The sequence below is a fragment of the Mustelus asterias genome, chromosome 18, assembly GCF_964213995.1.
Source record: "Mustelus asterias chromosome 18, sMusAst1.hap1.1, whole genome shotgun sequence".
Classification (NCBI taxonomy): Eukaryota; Metazoa; Chordata; class Chondrichthyes; order Carcharhiniformes; family Triakidae; genus Mustelus; species Mustelus asterias.
In genome coordinates this window covers 31,006,873-31,026,958 of record NC_135818.1, presented here as the reverse complement: position 1 = coordinate 31,026,958, position 20,086 = coordinate 31,006,873, and the positions used below count along the sequence as shown (strand labels likewise).

The window sequence follows — 20,086 nt, the reverse complement described above, 5'->3', positions numbered from 1 at the left end:
TTGGTTCCCATCCCCCCTGCCAAACTAGATTAAATCCTCCCGTGTGACACTAGCAAACCTCCCAGCCAGAATGTTTATGCCCTTCCAGTTTAGGTGCAACCCGTCCTTCTTGTATAGGTCCCACCTGCCCCGGAAGAGACCCCAATGGTCCAGATATCTGAAACCCTCCGTCCTACACCAGCTGTTTAGCCACGTGTTGAGCTGCACTATCTTCCTGTTCCTAGCCTCACTAGCACGTGGCACAGGGAGTAATCCTGAGATTACAACACTAGAGGTCCTGCTTTTTAACTTTCTACCTAACTCCCTAAACTGCTGCTGCAGGACCTCATCACTCTTCCTGCCAATGTCGTTAGTACCAATGTGTACCACGACCTTGTACTGAGGTTGCTCACTCTTTCCCTTCAGAATGCTTTCTGCTGTTCAGAGACATCCTGGACCCTGGCACCAGGGAGGCAACATACCATGCTGGAGTCTCTTTCACATTCACAGAAGCGTCTATCTGCACCCCTAACTATAGAGTCCCCTATAACTATTGCTCTGGTGCTCTTTGTCCCTCCCTGCTTAACAACAGAGCCAGCTGTGGTGCCACTGCTTTGGCTGCTGCTGCTGTTATCCACTGATAGGCCATCCCCCCCAGCAGTATCCAAAACGTATACTTGTTAGCGAGGGGGATGACCACAGGGGGTAATGTTCTTCGTTCTTCAAGGGAGATGTGCGGGGAAAGTTTTTCACACAGAGTGCTGGGTGCCTGGAATGCATTGCCAGAGGAGGTGGTGGAAGCAGGCACATTTCCAACATTTAAGAGGCATCTGGATGGGCACATGAATAGGGAGGAAATAGAGGGAAATGATCTGAGTAAGGGCAGAAGGTTCTCTTAAAAATTTAGTTGGGGCATAATGATTGGCACAGGCTTGGAGGGCTGAAGGGCCTGTTCCTGTGCTGTGTTTGTTCTTTGTCTTGCCTTTCTGTGCTGTAAATTGCTCTATAATTTGATTGCCATGCATCAATCGTGGCTCCATGAAAACAGAGCCTGGGGAAATAAAAGAGTGGTGGAGCACACCAAAACTAGTTGGGGTGTACTAAAGATAGAACATAGAACATTACAGCGCAGTACAGGTCCTTCGGCCCTCGATGTTGCGCCGACCAGTGAAACCAATCTAAAGACCCTCTAATCTACACTATTCCAATATCATCCATATGTTTATCCAATAACCATTTGAATGCTCTTAATGTTGACGAGTCCACTACTGCTGCACGCAGGGCATTCCACGCCCTTATTACTCTCTGAGTAAAGAACCTACCTCTAACATCTGTCCTATATCTCTCACCCCTCAATTTAAAGCTATGTCCCCTCGTGTTAGCCATCACCATCTGAGGAAAAAGGCTCTCACTATCCACCCAATCTAATCCTCTGATCATCTTGTATGCCTCTATTAAGTCACCGCTTAACCATCTTCTCTCTAACAAAAACAACCTCAAGTCCCTCAGCCTTCCCTCATACGATTTTCCCACCATACCAGGCAACATCCTGGTAAATCTCCTCTGCACCCTTTCCAACGCTTCCACATCTTTCCTATAATGCGGCAACCAGAACTGTACGCAATACTCCAAGTGCGGCCGCACCAGAGTTTTGTACAGTTGCAGCATGACCTCCTGGCTCTGAAACTCAATCCCTCTACCAATAAAAGCTAACACACTGTACGCCTTCTTAACAATCCTATCAACCTGGGTGCCAACTTTCAGGGATCTATGCACAGGGGCACCCAGATCCCTCTGTTCATCCCCACTACCAGGTATCTTACCATTAGCCCAGTACTCTGTATTCCTGTTACTCCTTCCAAAGTGAATCACCTCACACTTTTCCACATTAAACTCCATTTGCCACCTCAGCCCAGCTCTGCAGCTTATCATAGAGACATAGATAGGATGCAAAGCTGGGCTGAAAAATGGCAAATGGAGTTTAACCCTGATAAATGTGAGGTGATTCATTTTGGTAGGACTAATTTAAATGTGGATTACAGGGTCAAAGATAGGGTTCTGAAGACTGTGGAGGATCAGAGAGATCTTGGGGTCCATATCCTTTAGATCTCTAAAGGTTGCCACTCAAGTGGATAGAGCTGTGAAGAACGCCTATAGTGTGTTAGCTTTTATTAACAGGGGGTTGGAGTTTAAGAGCCGTGGGGTTATGCTGCAACTGTACAGGACCTTGGTGAGACCACATTTGGAATATTGTGTGCAGTTCTGGTCACCTCACTATAAGAAGGATGTGGAAGCGCTGGAAAGAGTGCAGAGGAGATTTACCAGGATGCTGCCTGGTTTGGAGGGTAGGTCTTATGAGGAAAGGTTGAGGGAGCTAGGGCTGTTCTCTCTGGAGCGGAGGAGGCTGAGGGGAGACTTAATAGAGGTTTATAAAATGATGAAGGGGATTGATAGAGTGAACGTTCAAAGACTATTTCCTCGGGTGGATGGAGCTATTACAAGGGGGCATAACTATAGGGTTCGTGGTGGGAGATATAGGAAGGATATCAGAGGTAGGTTCTTTACGCAGAAAGTAGTTGGGGTGTGGAATGGACTGTCTGCAGTGATAGTAGAGTCAGACACTTTTGGAACATTTAAGCGGTTATTGGATAGGCACATGGAGCACACCAGGATGATAGGGAGTGGGATAGCTTGATCTTGGTTTCAGATAAAGCTCGGCACAACATCGTGGGCCGAAGGGCCTGTTCTGTGCTGTACTGTTCTATGTTCTATGTTATCTATGTCCCTCTGTAACCTGCCACTTCCCTCTGCACTGTCTACAACTCCACCGACTTTAGTGTCATCCGCAAATTTACTAATCCATCCTTCCACACCCTCATCCAGGTCATTAATAAAAATGACAAACAGCAGTGGCCCCAAAACAGATCCTTGCGGTATATCACTAGTAACTGAACTCCAGGATGAATATTTCCCACCAACCACCACCCTCTGTTTTCTTACAGCCAGCCAATTCCTGATCCAAACCACTAAATCACCCTCAATCCCATGTGTCTGTATTTTCTGCAATAGCTTACCATGGGGAACCTTATCAAATGCTTTGCTGAAATCCATATACACCACATCAACCGCTTTACCTTCATCCACCTCTTTGGTCACCTTCTCAAAGAACTCAATAAGGTTTGTGAGGCACGACCTACCCTTCACAAAACCGTGCTGACTATCCCTAATCAAATTATTCCTTTCTAGGTGATTATAAATCCTATCTCTTATAATCCTTTCCAATACTTTACCCACAACAGAAGTAAGGCTCACCGGTCTATAATTACCAGGGTTGTCCCTACTCCCCTTCTTGAACAAGGGGACAACATTTGCTATCCTCCAGTCTTCTGGCACTGTTCCTGTAGACAATGACGACACAAAAATCAAAGCCAAAGGCTCTGCAATCTCCTCTCTAGCCTCCCAGAGAATCCTAGGATAAATCCCATCCGGCCCAGGGGACTTATCTATTTTTACCCTTTCCAGAATTGCTAACGCCTCCTCCTTATGAACCTCAATCCCGTCCAATCCGACAGCCTGCATCTCAGTACTCCCCTCGACAACACTGTCCCTCTCAAATGATGGCTAATACAAGGAATTCACGGCTGGAGTGATTTCCTAAACTCATTTCACTTGCCTAAGTGGGTCAGAGGGGAACTTCCCAGATGTTTTTCCCTTAAATTAACCTTGCTTGTTTCTGTTTTCTTCTTTCACTCAAGAGATCACCTGGTTTCAGTTGGGATATCAAGTGTGTGAGTGGTGGTATGCAGGGTATCCCAATTGTGTGGAACAGGTCAGATGATGGAGCAGAGAATCTTAATCAGTCCACCAGTACTTCACTTCAAGCCTCTCATTCCCCAGCAGAGGCATTAAGTGACATTAGCAGCAATCAAAAAAAAATCAATGATTGAAGGCACATCACTTCTTAAAATTTTCTGCCAAAATTTAAAAACTACAATTGTATTCCAAATACGTGTGTGCCAATTTCAGCATCAACTACTGAACTCCAAACATCCAAGTTAACACTAACACACACCTGGACCTCGGTGTCTCTTTTCCATCCATATGTAGCAATTATTTTGAGCGACGCCAGTCTGAGAATCCAGGAATGGCAGGCGGACACTGCGCTCTGCACACAGGCGGGCATTGTAATTCCGACAATGTTCAATGGCTTCCTTGTAGAACTGCTCTCCCAGTCTATACAACACAAGGAGCGGTTTATCATTAGAGGGAGTTCAAAATACATGCACGCACACATGTACCCTGAAAAAGGAGAAATTCAACCGAGTGCTAAAGCTAAAGTCAATGATAGTCCTGTAAGTTAATTTTCTTGATATGTGTTATATCTTTAAGTGGTTGCAGATTGCTTTAAGAGCTGATCACACAATTTGATGATGATGTCATTAGGGTGTTCCACAGGCTGTTGCTTTCAGTTTCGGTCTGTCCTCTGTACAGGCAAGAGTTCCTTCAACAAATCTGTTGTTGTTTGAATCTACGTGCACAAACCACAGCTTTTTCCTTTTGTGTAAAACCCACAACCCCTCACGTAGTTAGGGCATTATGAAGTGTCAATCCAATTTCCTATTGAAATCATTGTGTAGATGAAGGTAGAGCAGTGTAGAAGAAGGTAGAGCAGTTGATGTCATATACATGGATTTTAGTAAGGCATTTGATAAGGTCCCCCATGGTCGGCTCATGAAGAAAGTAAGGAGGTGTGGGATAGAGGGATATTTGGCCGATTGGAGAAGTAACTGGCTATCTCATAGAAGACAGAGGGTGGTGGTGGATGGAAAATTTTCAGATTGGAGACCAGTTACCAGCGGTGTACCACAAGGATCAGTGCTGGGTCCTCTGCTATTTGTGATTTTTATAAATGACTTGGAGGAGGGGGCTGAAGGGTGGATCAGTAAATTTGCTGATAACACCAAGATTGGTGGAGTAGTGGATGAGGTGGAGGGTTGTTGTAGGCTGCAAAGAGACATTGATAGGATGCAGAGCTGGGCCGAAAAATGCAGATGGAGTTTAACCCTGATAAGTGCGAGGTGATTCATTTTGGTAGGACAAATTTGAATGCGGATTACAGGGTCAAAGGTAGGGTTCTGAGGAATGTGGGGGAACAGAGAGATCTTGGGGTTCATATCCACAGATCTCTGAAGGTTGCCACTCAAGTGGATAGAACCGTGAAGAAGGCCTATAGTGTGTTAGTGTTTATTAACAGGGGGTTTGAGTTTAAGAGCTGTGGGGTTATGCTGCAACTGTACAGGACCTTGGTGAGACCACATTTGGAATATTGTGTGCAGTTCTGGTCTCCTCACTATAAGGATGTGGAAGCACTGGAAAGAATGCAAAGATGATTTACCAGGATGCTGCCTGGTTTGGAGGATAGGTCTTATGAGGAAAGGTTGAGGGAGCTAGGGCTTTTCTCTTTAGAGCGGAGGTTGAGAGGCAACTTAATAGAGGTTTATAAGATGATGAGGGGGATAGATAGAGTGGACGTTCAGAGACTATTTCCTCAGGTGGATGTAGCTGTTACTTGGGGGCATAACGATAAGGTTCATGGAGGGAGATATTGGAGGGATGTCCGAGGTAGGTTCTTTACGCAGAGAGTGGTTGGGGTGTGGAATGGACTGCCTGCTGTGATAGTGGAGTCGGACACTTTAGGAACTTTCAAGCGGTTATTGGATAGGCACATGGAGCACACCAGGATGATAGGGAGTGGGATAGCTTGATCTTGGTTTCAGACAACATCGTAAACCGAAGGGCCTGTACTGTGCTGTACTGTTCTATATTCTATATTCATTGCTGAAGGCTCCACCACCCTCAGAATTCGAGGTCAATACCAGTCCCTGCATCTCTTGCTTAAAGCCTTATTTTTGTGTCCTCTAGTCCTCCTACCATCAGTAACTGGGAACAACTTTGCCTTGTCTACTTTATCTAAACCTGTCACAATATTGTTCACCTCTCTCAAACCTCGCCTCAATCTCCTTTATTCCAAGGAGAATGACCATAGTTTTCCCGAACTTAACTCGCAGCTCAAAGCCCCCACGCTGAAACAATTCTGGTAAATTTCCTTTGCACCCAATCAAGGACCGTCTCACATCCTTTCTAAAGTGTGGCAATCAGAACAGAACGCAATACACTAGTCATGGCCTGAACTCTCCTGCCACCTTCAAAGATATTTTTCTATCCTTCACACTCTTTAGAATTGTGCGATATTGCCTCTCTCTATCCCTTCTGCATTTTGGCAGAAGGGATAGAGAGAGGCAATATCACACAATTCTAAAGAGTGTGAAGGACAGAAATATATCTTTGAAGGTGGCAGGAGAGTTAGCAAAACCTTTGGGATCCTGGGCTTCATAAATAAAGGCATTAAGTACATAATCAAGGAAGCTACATTGAACCTTTGTCCAGCTCTGTTCAGGCCATGACTAGTGTATTGCATTCTGTTCTGATCGCCACACTTTAGAAAGGATGTGAGACGAGTTAAGTTCGGGAAAACTATGGTCATTCCATCTGCCACTAAAGAACAGCCATACGGACCCAAAATGTTAACTCTCTATGTCATGTTACAGGTAATTTGTATCATCCTCACTGCTTGCCACTTCAAGTTTGGTTCCATAGAATCAAAAATGTTGCGTTGCAGCCAGGGGCCATTCAACCCATCATGTCTGCACCAGCTCTTCGAATGAACATTACGCGTAGCGCCATTCTCCTGTCTTTTCCTCACACCCCTGCACATTGGAATGGTGATTTGAATAGAAACAATGCCCTCTTGAATGTCTCAATTGAACCTGCCTCCACCATGTTTCCAGGCAGTGTATTCCAAACCTAAACCACTCACTGTGGGAAAATTGTTTTTCCAACATTGCACGTGCTTTTTTGGCAAATCACTTTAACTCTGTGCCCTGTTGTTCATGATCCTTTTATGAGCAGGAATAGTTTCTGTCCAGCCTCCTCATGAGTTTGAACATCTCTATTAAAACTACATAGAACATAGAACAGTACAGCACAGAACAGGCCCTTCGGCCCACGATGTTGTGCCGACCTTCATCTGAAACCAAGGTCAAGCTATCCCACTCCCTACCATCCTGGTGTGCTCCATGTGCCTATCCAATAACCGCTTAAATGTTCCTAAAGTGTCTGACTCCACTATCACTGCAGGCAGTCCATTCCACACCCCAACCACTCTCTGCGTGAAGAACCTACCTCTGATATCCTTCCTATATCTCCCACCATGAACCCTATAGTTATGCCCCCTCGTAATAGCTCCATCCACCCGAGGAAATAGTCTTTGAACGTTCACTCGATCTATCCCCTTCATCATTTTATAAGCCTCTATTAAGTCTCCCCTCAATCTCCTCCGCTCCAGAGAGAACAGCCCCAGCTCCCTCAACCTTTCCTCATAAGACCGACACTCCAAACCAGGCAGCATCCTGGTAAATCTCCTCTGCACTCTTTCCAGCGCTTCCACATCCTTCTTATAGTGAGGTGACCAGAACTGCACGCAATATTCCAAATGCGGTCTCACCAAGGTCCTGTACAGTTGCAGCATAACCCCACGGCTCTTAAACTCCAACCCCCTGTTAATAAAAGCTAACACACTATATGCCTTCTTCACAGCTCTATCCACTTGAGTGGCAACCTTTAGAGATCTGTGGATATGGACCCCAAGATCTCTCTGTTCCTCCACAGTCTTCAGAACCCTACCTTTGACCCTGTAATCCACATTTAAATTAGTCCTACCAAAATGAATCACCTCACATTTATCAGGGTTAAACTCCATTTGCCATTTTTCAGCCCAGCTTTGCATCCTATCTATGTCTCTTTGCAGCCTACAACACCCCTCCACCTCATCCACTACTCCACCAATCTTGGTGTCATCAGCAAATTTACTGATCCACCCTTCAGCTCCCTCCTCTAAGTCATTAATAAAAATCACAAAGAGCAGAGGACCAAGCACCGATCCCTGCGGCACTCCGCTAGCAACCTGCCTCCAGTCCGAAAATTTTCCATCCACCACCACCCTCTGTCTTCGATCAGACAGCCAGTTACCTATCCAATCGGCCAACTTTCCCTCTATCCCACACCTCCTTACTTTCATCATAAGCCGACCATGGGGGACCTTATCAAACGCCTTACTAAAATCCATGTATATGACATCAACCGCCCTACCTTCATCAACACACCTAGTTACCTCCTCAAAAAATTCTATCAAATTTGTGAGGCACGATTTGCCCTTCACAAATCCGTGCTGACTATCCCGGATTAATCCGCATCTTTCTAAATGGTCGTAAATCCCATCCCTAAGGACCTTTTCCATCAATTTACCAACCACCGAAGTCAGACTAACCGGTCTATAATTACCAGGGTCATTTCTATTCCCTTTCTTAAACAGAGGAACAACATTTGCCACTCTCCAGTCCTCTGGCACCATCCCCGTGGACTGCGAGGACCCAAAGATCAAAGCCAAAGGCTCTGCAATCTCATCCCTCGCCTCCCAAAGAATCCTAGGATACATTTCATCAGGCCCAGGGGACTTATCGACCTTAGTTGCCTTCTCTTAGTTGCCTTCTCTCCAAGAAGAGTCCCAATCTCTCCAATCTATTTTTATAACCAAAGTTTCTCATCCCTAGAACCATTCTTGTAATCCTGTTCTGCACTCTCTCCAATGCATTCACATTCTTCCTGCAGTCTCTCCAATGCACTCACATTCTTCTTAAAGTGTGGTGCCCAGAACTATGCACAATACTGCAGCTGAGGTCTAGTTAGTGTTTTATACAAGTTTAGCATAACTTCCTTGCTCTTGTACTCAATTCCCCTGTTAAGAAAGCCCAGGCTATTGTACACTTTATTAACTGCTGTGCCCACCTGTCCTGCCACCTTAATGACCTATGCACTATGCACATTTACAAGCAGGTCTCTCTTCTCCTGCGCTCCTTTTAGAATTTAACCACTTCTTCGAAATTGTTTCTCTATGTTCTTCCTACCAAAATGAATCACCTTGCACTTTTCGGTAGTGAACTTCATCTGCCATCTATTTGACCACTCCACCTATTATTCTAAAGGTGTCGCAATCTTCTGAAATCTCATCCAAACTCAGGATGCTTATGGCAACTCTTCCATTCTCGCCACTCACTCTTGCTTTAGAATCATAGAGTTCCTGCAGTGCAGGAGGCTATTCAGCCCATCGAGTCTGCACCAACACTCTGATAGAGCATCTTACCTAGGTCCAATCCCCATAACCCCACAGCTTACCCCACTAATTTCTCTAACCCCCACTAATTTTGGGACACTAAGGGGCAATTTAGCATGGCCAATCAACCTAACTTGCTTTCCAGGTGGAGTGTGGGAGGAAATCAGAACACCCGGAGGAAACCCATGCAGACACAAGAAGAACGTGCAAACTCCACACAGTCATCCAAGGCCGGAATTTAACCTCATGGTCCTTGGTGCCATGAGGCAGCAGTAATAACCACTGTGCCACTTGGGAAGCAAGTTATTAAAAGCAGAATCCAAATGTTATACAGATTTGCTTTTTCTTCCACAGAATCACAGAATGATGAAAGCGACCATTCAACCAATCGTATTAATTTTGGCTCTTACTCTAATTAGTCTCACTCTCCTGTTTTTTCCCCACCAAGACCCATAAAACTGCACTCTCAGTTATTTATTAATTTCCTTGCTGAAAAATTGCTATTGCATCGCTTTCCACCACCTACCTATTCAGGAATGCATTCCAGATGAGAATAACTCCATGTGGTGATTGCCCCAAAAAGGGTAACACATTCCATGTTAAAAAAACTTTTTTGTGCCAATCACCTTAAACCGTGTGGTCTGCTTACTGAATCCTATGTCCCTGGAAAAGTTCTTCATAATTTATTTTACCATTCATGATTTGAATACCTCTTGTCAAAATTCCTCTAAAGTTTCTCTGCTCTCTGGAGAATCCAAGCTTCTCCACTCTCCCCTTTAACTGTAACCACTTCCCCCTGGTGCCATCCTAGTAAATCTCTTTTACATCTTCTCCAAGGCCTTGGCATCCTTCCTAAAGTGTGGTGCCCAGAATTGAACATAATGCTCCAGATTGGCCTAAACAGTATCTTATAAAGTTTGTTGTTGTTTTAGCAGAATCTTCATTGCTTTGTATACTATTCCTTTTAATTTAACCAAGGAGCCCTAAAGGCCTTTTCAACTAGTCAAGAGCCCATATGCTGTTTTTGTAAACCCCTCTCCCACCCCCGGTCTCTCTGTTCCTGCATACTATTTGCACATTTAAGTTATGTTGCCTCTCCTCAGTCTCCCAATCCAAATGTATTGAAACTTGTGTTAAATTCATCTGTCCATCCATTTCACCAGTCTGTTCATGTCCTTCTAAACTCCTTTCATATGGTCCTCATTATTTACTAAATTTGGTTTTGTGTCATCTGAAAACTTTGAAATTATGCCCGGTATACCCTATTCCCATTTATTTAAATACATCAAAAAGGGCCTGATATCAACCCAAAGGGAACAGCGCTATATTTCTCTCCAGTCTGGAAAACAATTATTCATCACTCTCTGCTTTCTGTCCCTTTATCTATTTCATACCTCTGCATGCCCTGTCCATCGAATCTTCAATTTTAGTCTTCGACGTTTTTGCAAATTTAGTCATTTGGTACTTTATCAAACATTTTCTGCAAGTCCATATACATACCAATGGCACTACCCATCAACCCTCTGTTACTTTAAACTCAGATTGTCAGACACAATCTGCCTTCAAATCCAAGCTGACTTTCACCCTGCGTTTCCAAGTGCAAATTATTTTGTCCCAGATTATCATCCCTAAGTTTCCTGTTACTTTTTGAAAATGAAACAAAAGAACAGTAACATATTTGAAAACTACACTGCAAATATTTATAATTCATGTGAATTTTACCCTCATATCCGTGAGCACTTTTGCCTTTTAGTTCAGCTCTGACCTTCTGCTGAATCAAAAAAGACTTCTGAAGGAACTTGCTACTCAGTGAAAGCTGGTGCTTAACACTTTCCAAGCCACAACCCACAGTGTGATCAATGATATTAAATTCTGATTGGCCTAAATAAGGCAAGGCTATTTCTTAATTGGCTGAAGGAGTGAGTGATCAATCAATGATTGGTCTAGGTGGTGCATGATCAGTTTCCAGTTGCTTTCTGGAGGGTGTCATATAGAAACATGGAAAAACTACAGCACAAAACAGGCCCTTCGGCCCCACAAGTTGTGCCGAACATATCCCTACCTTTTAGGCCTACCTATAACCCTTCATCCTATTAAGTCTCATGTATTCATCCAGGAGTCTCTTAAAAGACCCTATTGAGTTCGCCTCCACCACCACTGATGGCAGCCGATTCCACTCGCCCACCACGCTCTGTGTGGAAAAACTTCCCCCTAACATTTCCCCTGTACCTACCCCCCAGCACCTTAAACCTGTGTCCTCTCGTAGCAGACATTTCCACCCTGGGAAAAAGCCTCTGAGAGTCCACCCGATCTATGCCTCTCAACATGTTATACACCTCTAGAACCATAGAACCATAGAAAATTACAGCTCAGAAACAGGCCTTTTGGCCCTTCTTGTCTGTGCCGAACCATTTTATGCCGAGTCCCACTGACCTGCACTTGGACCATATCCCTCCACACCCCTCTCATCCATGAACCCGTCCAAGTTTTTCTTAAATGTTAAAAGTGACCCCGCATTTACCACTTTATCTGGCAGCTCATTCCACACTCCCACCACTCTCTGCGTGAAGAAGCCCCCCCTAATATTCCCTTTAAACTTTTCTCCTTTCACCCTTAACCCATGCCCTCTGGTTTTTTTCTCCCCTAGTCTCAGCGGAAAAAGCCTGCTTGCATTCACTCTATCTATACCCATCAAAGACTATTTCCTCGGGTGGATGGAGCTATTACAAGGGGGCATAACTATAGGGTTCGTGGTGGGAGATACAGGACGGATATCAGAGGTAGGTTCTTTACGCAGAGAGTGGTTGGGGTGTGGAATGGACTGCCTGCAGTGATAGTGGAGTCAGACACTTTAGAAACATTTAAGCGGTTATTGGATAGGCACATGGAGCACACCAGGATGATAGGGAGTGGGATAGCTTGATCTTGGTTTCAGATAAAGCTCGGCACAACATCGTGGGCCGAAGGGCCTGTTCTGTGCTGTACTGTTCTATGTTCTAAAATCTTATACACCTCTATCAAATCTCCCCTCAATCTTCTACGCTCCAGGGAATAAAGTCTCAACCTATTAGGTCTCCTCTCATCCTACGTCTCTCCAAGGAGAAAAGACCGAGCTCCCTCAGCCTATCCTCATAAGGCATGCCACTCAATCCAGGCAACATCCTTGTAAATCTCCTCTGCACTCTTTCAATCTTTTCCACATCCTTCCTGTAATGAGGCGACCAGAACTGAGCACAGTACTCCAAGTGGGGTCTGACAAGGGTCTTATATAACTGCATCATTATCCCCGGACTCCTAAACTCAATCCCTCGATTGATAAAGGCCAGCACACCATATGCCTTCTTAACCACCTCCTCCACCTGCGGTGCCGATTTTAGAGTCCTATGGACCCAGACCCCAAGGTCCTTCTGATCCTCTACAGTACTAAGAGTCTTTCCCTTTATATTGTACTCCTTCATCCCATTTGACCTGCCAAAATGGACCACTACGCATTTATCTTGATGTCATTTGTCATTGTCCCCTAACTGGCTCTCTAAAGTGCCATTTACTTGTGGGACTATCCCTCTAACTAAAGTTTGTTTGTAATGCTTTAGCTTCTTTTGCCCATTACTTTACACCTTGTCCTCAATCTTTCCATCAAACCTCCCAATTTTACACACTTCTATCAAATCTCCTGTCAATTTCCATTGCTCCAAGGAAAATACTCTTCAACCTAACTTTGTGACCAATACTGTTGCAGGAATTCCATCGGGATAGTGCCCTGGGCCCAACCATCTTCAGCTGCTTCAAAGACCATCCCTCCATCATAAGGTCAGAGGTGGGGATGTTTGCTGATGATTACACAATGATAAGCATCATTTGCGACTCCTCAGTTACTGAAGCAGTCCATTTCCAAATGCAGTAAGACCTGTATTATATCTTGGCTTGGGCTGACAAATAGGAAGTAACATTCACACCACACAAGTGCAAGGCAATGATCATCTCCAACAATGATCATCTCCAACAAGGGCAGCACAGTGGGCTAGCACTGCTGCCTCACAGCTCCAGGGACCCGGGTTCGATTCCCAGCTTGGGTCACTGTCTGTTTGCACATTCTCCCAGTGTTCGTGTGGGTTTTCTCCCAGTGCTCCGATTTCCTCCCACAGTCCAAAGATGTGCAGGCTAGGTTGATAGGACATGCTAAATTAACCCTTAGTGTCCCAGGATGTGATAGGTTAGAGGGATTAGCATGGTAATTAGGTGGGGATAGGGCTTGGGTGGGATTGTTGTCAGTGCAGACTCGATGGGCCGAATGGGCACTGTAGGGATTCTATGATTCCATGAAGGGAGAGTCTAACCATCGCTCCTTGACATTTAATGGCATTATCAATGTTGAATCACCCATGATCAACATCCTGGGGTTACCATTGACTAGAAACTGAACTGGACCAGCCGTATAAATACTGTGGCTACCAAGCAAGTCACAGGCTGGGGATTCTGCAGAATATAACTCACTTCCTGACTCCCTAAAGCCCGTCCACCATCCCCAAGGCAGAAGTCAGGAGTGTGATGGAATACTCTCCACTTGCCTGGATGAGTGCAGCTCCTACAAAACTCAAGAAACTGGACACCACCCAAGCAGCCCACTTGATTGGCACCGCATTCACAAACATTCACTCCCTCCACCGCACAGTGATAGCAGTGTGTACCATCTACAAGATGCACTGCAGGAACTTACTAAGCCTCCTTAGACAGCACCCTCCAAACCCATTTAGAAGGACAATAACAGCAGATACACAGGAACACCACTACTTGGAAGTTACTTCCAAGCCACTCACCATCCTGATTTGAAAATATATCGGCGTTCCTTCATTGCTGCTGGATCAAAATCCTGGAACTCCCTCCCGAACACAGCAAAATCCACATTCTATCAAAGAATATGTTTTATTTTTAAAAAAGCAAAATACTGAGGATGTTGGAATCTGAAACAAAAATAGAAAATGCTAGGAAAACACAACAGGTCTGGCAGCATCTGTGGAAATAGAAAACTTTGATGACCTGATGAGTTTTTCCAGAATTTTCTATCTTGAAAAAATATACCCTTGTGAAAACTGTTACCTCTCCTAAAAGCTCCAGCATGTCAGTTAGACACAATTTGTCCTGAACAAATCTATGCTGGCTTTTCTTAATTAACTCACTTTTCCCAAGTAGTTTTTAATTCTGTTGTAAATTATTTTTTCTAGAAGCTTTCCAAGCACCCAAGTTTAACTGACTTTAACTATAGTTGCTGGGATTATCCTTGCATCTTTTTTGAACAAGGGTGTAACATTGGCAATTCTCCAATCCTCTGGCACTACCCCTGAGTCAAAGAACAATACAGCACAGGAACAGGCTCTTCGGCCCTCCAAGCCTGCACCGATCATGTGTTCCTAACTAGACCATCCGTTTGTATTCCTCTATTCCCAGTCTGTTCATGTGGCTATCGAGATAAGTCTTAAATGATCCGAGTTGTCTGCCTCAACCACCTTGCTTGGTTGTGCATTCCAGGCCCCCACTACCCTCTGTGTAAAATACGTCCCCCGCATATCCGTATTGAACCTTGCCCCCCTTACCTTGAACTTGTGACCCCTTGTGTTTGTCATTTCTGACCTGGGAAAAAGCTTCCAACTGTTCACCCTATCTATGCCCTTCATAATTTTATAAACTTCTATTAGGTCGCCCCTCAACCTCCGTCTTTCCAGGGAGAACAACCCTAGTTTACTCAAATCTCTCCTCATAGCTAAGACCAGGCAACATCCTGGTAAACCTTTTCTGCACTCTCTCCAAAACCTCCACGTCCTTCTGGTAGTGTGGCGAGCAGAACTGGACGCAGTATTCCAAATGTGGCCTAACCAACGTTCTATATAACTGCAACATCATATGCCAACTTCTATACTCTATGCCCCGTCCAATAAAGGCAAGCATGCCACATGCCTTCTTCACCACCTTTTCCACCTGTGCTGCCACCTTTAAGGATCTGTGTACTTGCACACCCAGATCCCTCTGTGTGCCTATACTCCTGATGGTTCTGCCATTTATTGTATAGCTTCCCCTGCATTAGATCTACCAAAATGCATCACTTCGCATTTATCTGGATTAAATTCCATCTGCCATTTCTCCGCCCAATTTTCCAGCCTATCTATATCCTGCTGTATTCTCTGAGCACAGTGGTTAGCACTGCTGCTTCACAGCTCCAGGGACCTGGGTTCGATTCCCAGCTTAGGTCACTGTCTGTGCGGAGTTTGCACATTCTCCTCGTGTCTGTGTGGGTTTCCTCCGGGTGCTCCGGTTTCCTCCCACATTCCAAAGATGTGCGGGTTAGGTTGATTGGCCATGATTAAATTGCCCCTTAGTGTCCTGAGGTGCGTAGGTTAGAGGGATTAGTGGGTAAAATATGTAGGGATATGGGGGTAGGGCCTGGGTGGGATTGTGGTCGGTGCAGACTCGATGGGCCGAATGGCCTCTTTCTGTACTGTAGGGTTTCTATTTCTATTTCTATGCGTGGGTTTCCTCCGGGTTCTCCGGTTTCCTCCCACAGTCCAAAGATGTGCGGGTTAGGTTGATTGGCCATGCTAAAATTGCCCCTTAGTGTCCTGAGATGCGTAGGTTAGAGGGATTAGCGGGTAAATGTGTAGGGATATGGGAGTAGGGCCTGGGTGGGATTGTGGTCGGTGCAGACTCAATGGGCCGAATGGCCTGTTTCTGCACTGTAGGGTTTCTATGATTTCTATGACAATGTTTATCACTATCCGCAACTCCAGCAATCTTTGTGTCGTCCGCAAACTTACTAATCAGACTAATCAGAGTCTAAGGAAGACTGGAAAGTTATGGCCAGTGCCACTGCAACTTACACTCTCACTTCCCTCAGTTTCCTTAGATGCATCTCATCTGGTCCTTGGTATCTGAACAAACTGAAGTACAGATAGTCTATCCAATACCTTGGCCTTATCAATTTTACTTACTTCCTCCATCACCAGAAAGTAGGAACATTCCAGTCCAAAACATCTGTTTTGAATGGCTGTTTGCACTCTTTGCCCCACATCAGTTAAAAACACTAATTAATTCTACTCTAGCCACAGTAGGGGTTTTGCTTACATCACAAAGCATTTCAAAATGTCAGGCAGCAAAAAGAGATAATTGTGGTCACCATCAAACCCTCATGTTGCTGAATAAGAACTCTACAATTGACACTAAGCGATTTAATGGTGAGTTTTTTAAAAATTGGTCAATAACTTACACGGTTATAAACATAGCCAATATCATTTTCAGAGCAAGCAGATGAAGTGCTCAGGCTATCAGTTTGTTCTGTTCTCCAAAGAGCAGGCATCACATGGAGCCGTCAGCCTCCAGAACCTTTTTTTCAACAATTTACTTCTAATTGATTTCAGGATTTTCCTGTTTAGATGACTTCACTGATCAGTAACCTTGAAAAGGCAGAGATTAGATACAACAGAACTCTGTTTGAGCAACTAAACATCCAAACTTCCTCCTAATCCCAGAGTACATATCACTGCACATCAACAATGCCATGGGCAAGCAGCTAGTGCAGCTCAACATGTATTTGTGCTTGGAGAGAGAATAAATAATGGTTGAGTGCCTTTAGCTCGTGAAAAGTTGTAGAAAATGTAAGAAGCCCGCTGTTTTGCTTTACCAAAATCCTAGCCAGAAAAAAGTATAAAATATATAAGAAGATTGGAGAGTGGCAAATGTTGTGTCTTTGTTTAAAAAGGGCTGCAGGGAAAAGCCTGGGAACAACAGGCCAGTGAGCCTCACATCTGTGGTGGATACGTTGTTGGAAGGTATTTTGAGAGACAGGATCTACAGGCATTTAGAGATGCAAGGACTGATTAGGGACAGTCAGCATGGCTTTGTGAGTGGAAAATCATGTCTCACAAATTTGATTGAGTTTTTGAAGGGGTAACCAAGAAGGTGGATGAGGGCAGTGCAGTTGATGTTGTCTACATGGACTTTAGCAAGGCCTTTGACAAAGTACCGCATGGTAGGTTGTTGCATAACGCTAAATCTCACGGGATCCAGGGTGAGATAGCTAAATGGATACAAAATTGGCTTGATGACAGAAGATGGTTATAAAGGATTGTTTTTCAAACTGGAGGCCTGTGACCAGTGGTGTGCCTCAGGGATCAGTGCTGCATCCACCATTATTTGTCATTTATATTAATGATTTGGATGAGAATATAGGAGGTATAGTTAGTAAGTTTGCAGATGACACTAAGATTGGTGGCATAGTGGACAGTGAAGGTTATCTCGGATTGCAACAGGATCTTGAACAATTGGGCCAGTGGGCTGACGAATGGCAGATGGAGTTTAATTTGGATAAATGAGAGGTGATGCATTTTGGTAGTTTGAACCAAGGCAGGACTTACTCAGTTAATGGTAGGACACTGGGGAGAGTTACAGAACAAAGATCAAGGGAAACAGGTTCATAGCTCCTTGAAAGTGGAGTCACAGGGTGGACAGGCTGGTGAAGAAGGCATTCACCATGCTTGGTTTCATTGGTCAGAACATTGAATACAGGAGTTGGGACGTCTTGTTGAAGTTGTACAAGACATTGGTAAGGCCACACTTGGAATACTGTGTACAGTTCTGGTCACCCTATTATCGAACGGATATTAATAAACTAGAAAGAGTGCAGAAAAGATTTACTAGGATGCTACCAGGACTTGATGGTTTGAGTTATAAGAAGAGGCTGGATCGACTGGGACCTTTTTCTCTGGAGCGTAGGAGGCTTAGGGGTGATATTACAGGGGTCTATAAAATAATGAGGGGCATAGATCAGCTAGATAGTCAATATCTTTTCCCAAAGGTAGGGGAGTCTAAAACTAGAGGGCATAGATTTAAGGTGAGAGGGGAGAGATACAAAAGTGTCCAGAGGGGCAATTTTTTCACGCAGAGGTTGGTGAGTGTCTGGAACAAGCTGCCAGAGGTGGTAGAGACGGGTCCAATTTTGTCTTTTAAAAAGCATTTAGACAGTTACATGGGTACGATGGGTAGAGAGGGATATGGGCCAAATGTGGGCAATTGGGACTAGCTTAGGGGTTTGAAAAAAAAGGGCAGCATGGACAAGTTGGGCCAAAAGATCTATTTCCATGCTGTAAACCTCTATGACTCTATACTACATATAAAATATACTATATGTCACTTCTAGAATTTAGAGCAACTACTGACTTTGTTATACATTGTCCAAATCTAAGCATCGTAATGCACTGCATTATCACCAATTAATAACAACATAATGGTATCAAAAAACAAATTTCTTGTACCAATAGTGCCTTGATGTTATTTTGCGTCATCTTGTGTGACATTCTTAACTCAGTACCCCTAATTGTTCCCAGCACCATGAGGATCTGACTCTAGCTTATTTACCAATTCAAACAAAACTAATACTCTAAAGACCAAAATCAAGCTGTTGAAAGTATGGTAATGGTTAATTTTACACATTCACCATTATTCTTCACCAAACCTCAGTCGAACATTTGTCTACTGATTCAGAAATCAGACCCAGCAGTCAACTCACTAATCCACATTAAAAATCACACCATGACTGGTTCAGAAGGCAACTCATCGTTAACAGATTTACTGCTGAATTAAAACATCCAGTCATCATCACATGCAGCTTCCTAATTTCAGCACTCTATTTGCATGCAGGCAATACAACTGCAGAGCACTGGATGCACAGGTGCACCATGACTTATGGACAATATGGATTACCTGAACTGGACATACCAGGTTCAAATACAGTAGGAAGAGCCACATCAATGCTGATGCTTGTAAAACATAACCTTGGTGAACAAAGGAAGTATAATAGTTTATTCGTTGACAGAATGTTCTTCAGATGGGCAGTACGGTGGCACAGTGGTTAGCACAGTTACCTCACAGCGCCAGGGACCTGGGTTCAATTCCTAGCTTGGGTCAGTGTGTGGAGTCTGCATCTACTCCCAGTGTCTGTGTGGGTTTCCTCCGGGTGCTCCGGTTTCCTCCCACAGTCCCAAAGATATGCTGGTTAGGCGCATTGGTCATGCTAAATTCTCCCTCAGTGTACCCGAACAGGCGCCGGAGTGTGGCGACTAGGGGATTTTCACAGTAACTTCATTACAGTGCTACTTGTGACACTAATAAATAAACTTTAAAGCTAAATAACTTTATTCAATTACTTAAAAACAAAGTTCCAGGTTTCAAAGGAAAGCATTTGTTACTTTCAAAATATTTTAATTTGGGGTCTCCAACATAAAGACATTCATCAACAGACAAAAAATTCACAATTTTAGCCATAATCCTTTAAAAACTCCTTGTCCCAGCAAACCCCACCACTATCCCCTTCTAAAAACAAAATACGATAATTGTTCTGGCTGCTTCATTTCTTCAAATAAATGTTTGAAAAAAACAGTCTGAACTCCTGAAATATGACCTAAGGCCCTTGTGTGTGTGTGGTTTCATTTCTATCAGTTGCAGAAACTGGTCCCTTGTTCAGTGCATTCCAAGACAAAATAAATCATAGAAATCATAGAAACCCTACAGTGCAAAAACAGGCCATTCGGCCCATCAAGTCTGCACCGACCACAATCCCACCCAGGCCCTACTCCCATATCCCTACATATATTACCCACTAATCCCTCTAACCTACGCACCTCCGGACACTAAAGGGCAATTTTAGCATGGCCAATCAACCTAACCCGCACATCTTTGGACTGTGGGAGGAAACCGGAGCACCCGGAGGAAACCCACGCAGACACGAGGAGAATGTGCAAACTCCACACAGACAGTGACCCAGCCGGGAATCGAACCCAGGACCCTGGAGCTGTGAAGCAGCAGTGCTAACCACTGTGCTACCGTGCCGCCCAC

The 20,086-nt window shown here is 44.3% G+C and overlaps 1 protein-coding gene across 1 annotated transcript in view; it reads right to left on the bottom strand.

Annotated features, from left to right (window-relative positions):
* Nucleotides 1-20,086, bottom strand: part of dpf3 (double PHD fingers 3) — a 177,958-nt gene that overhangs the window by 106,986 nt on the left and 50,886 nt on the right. The window contains exon 2 of the mRNA XM_078233723.1: nt 4,052-4,212. Within this exon, the coding sequence (XP_078089849.1) occupies nt 4,052-4,212 (161 nt within the window). The remainder of the gene's footprint in view (nt 1-4,051; nt 4,213-20,086) is intronic.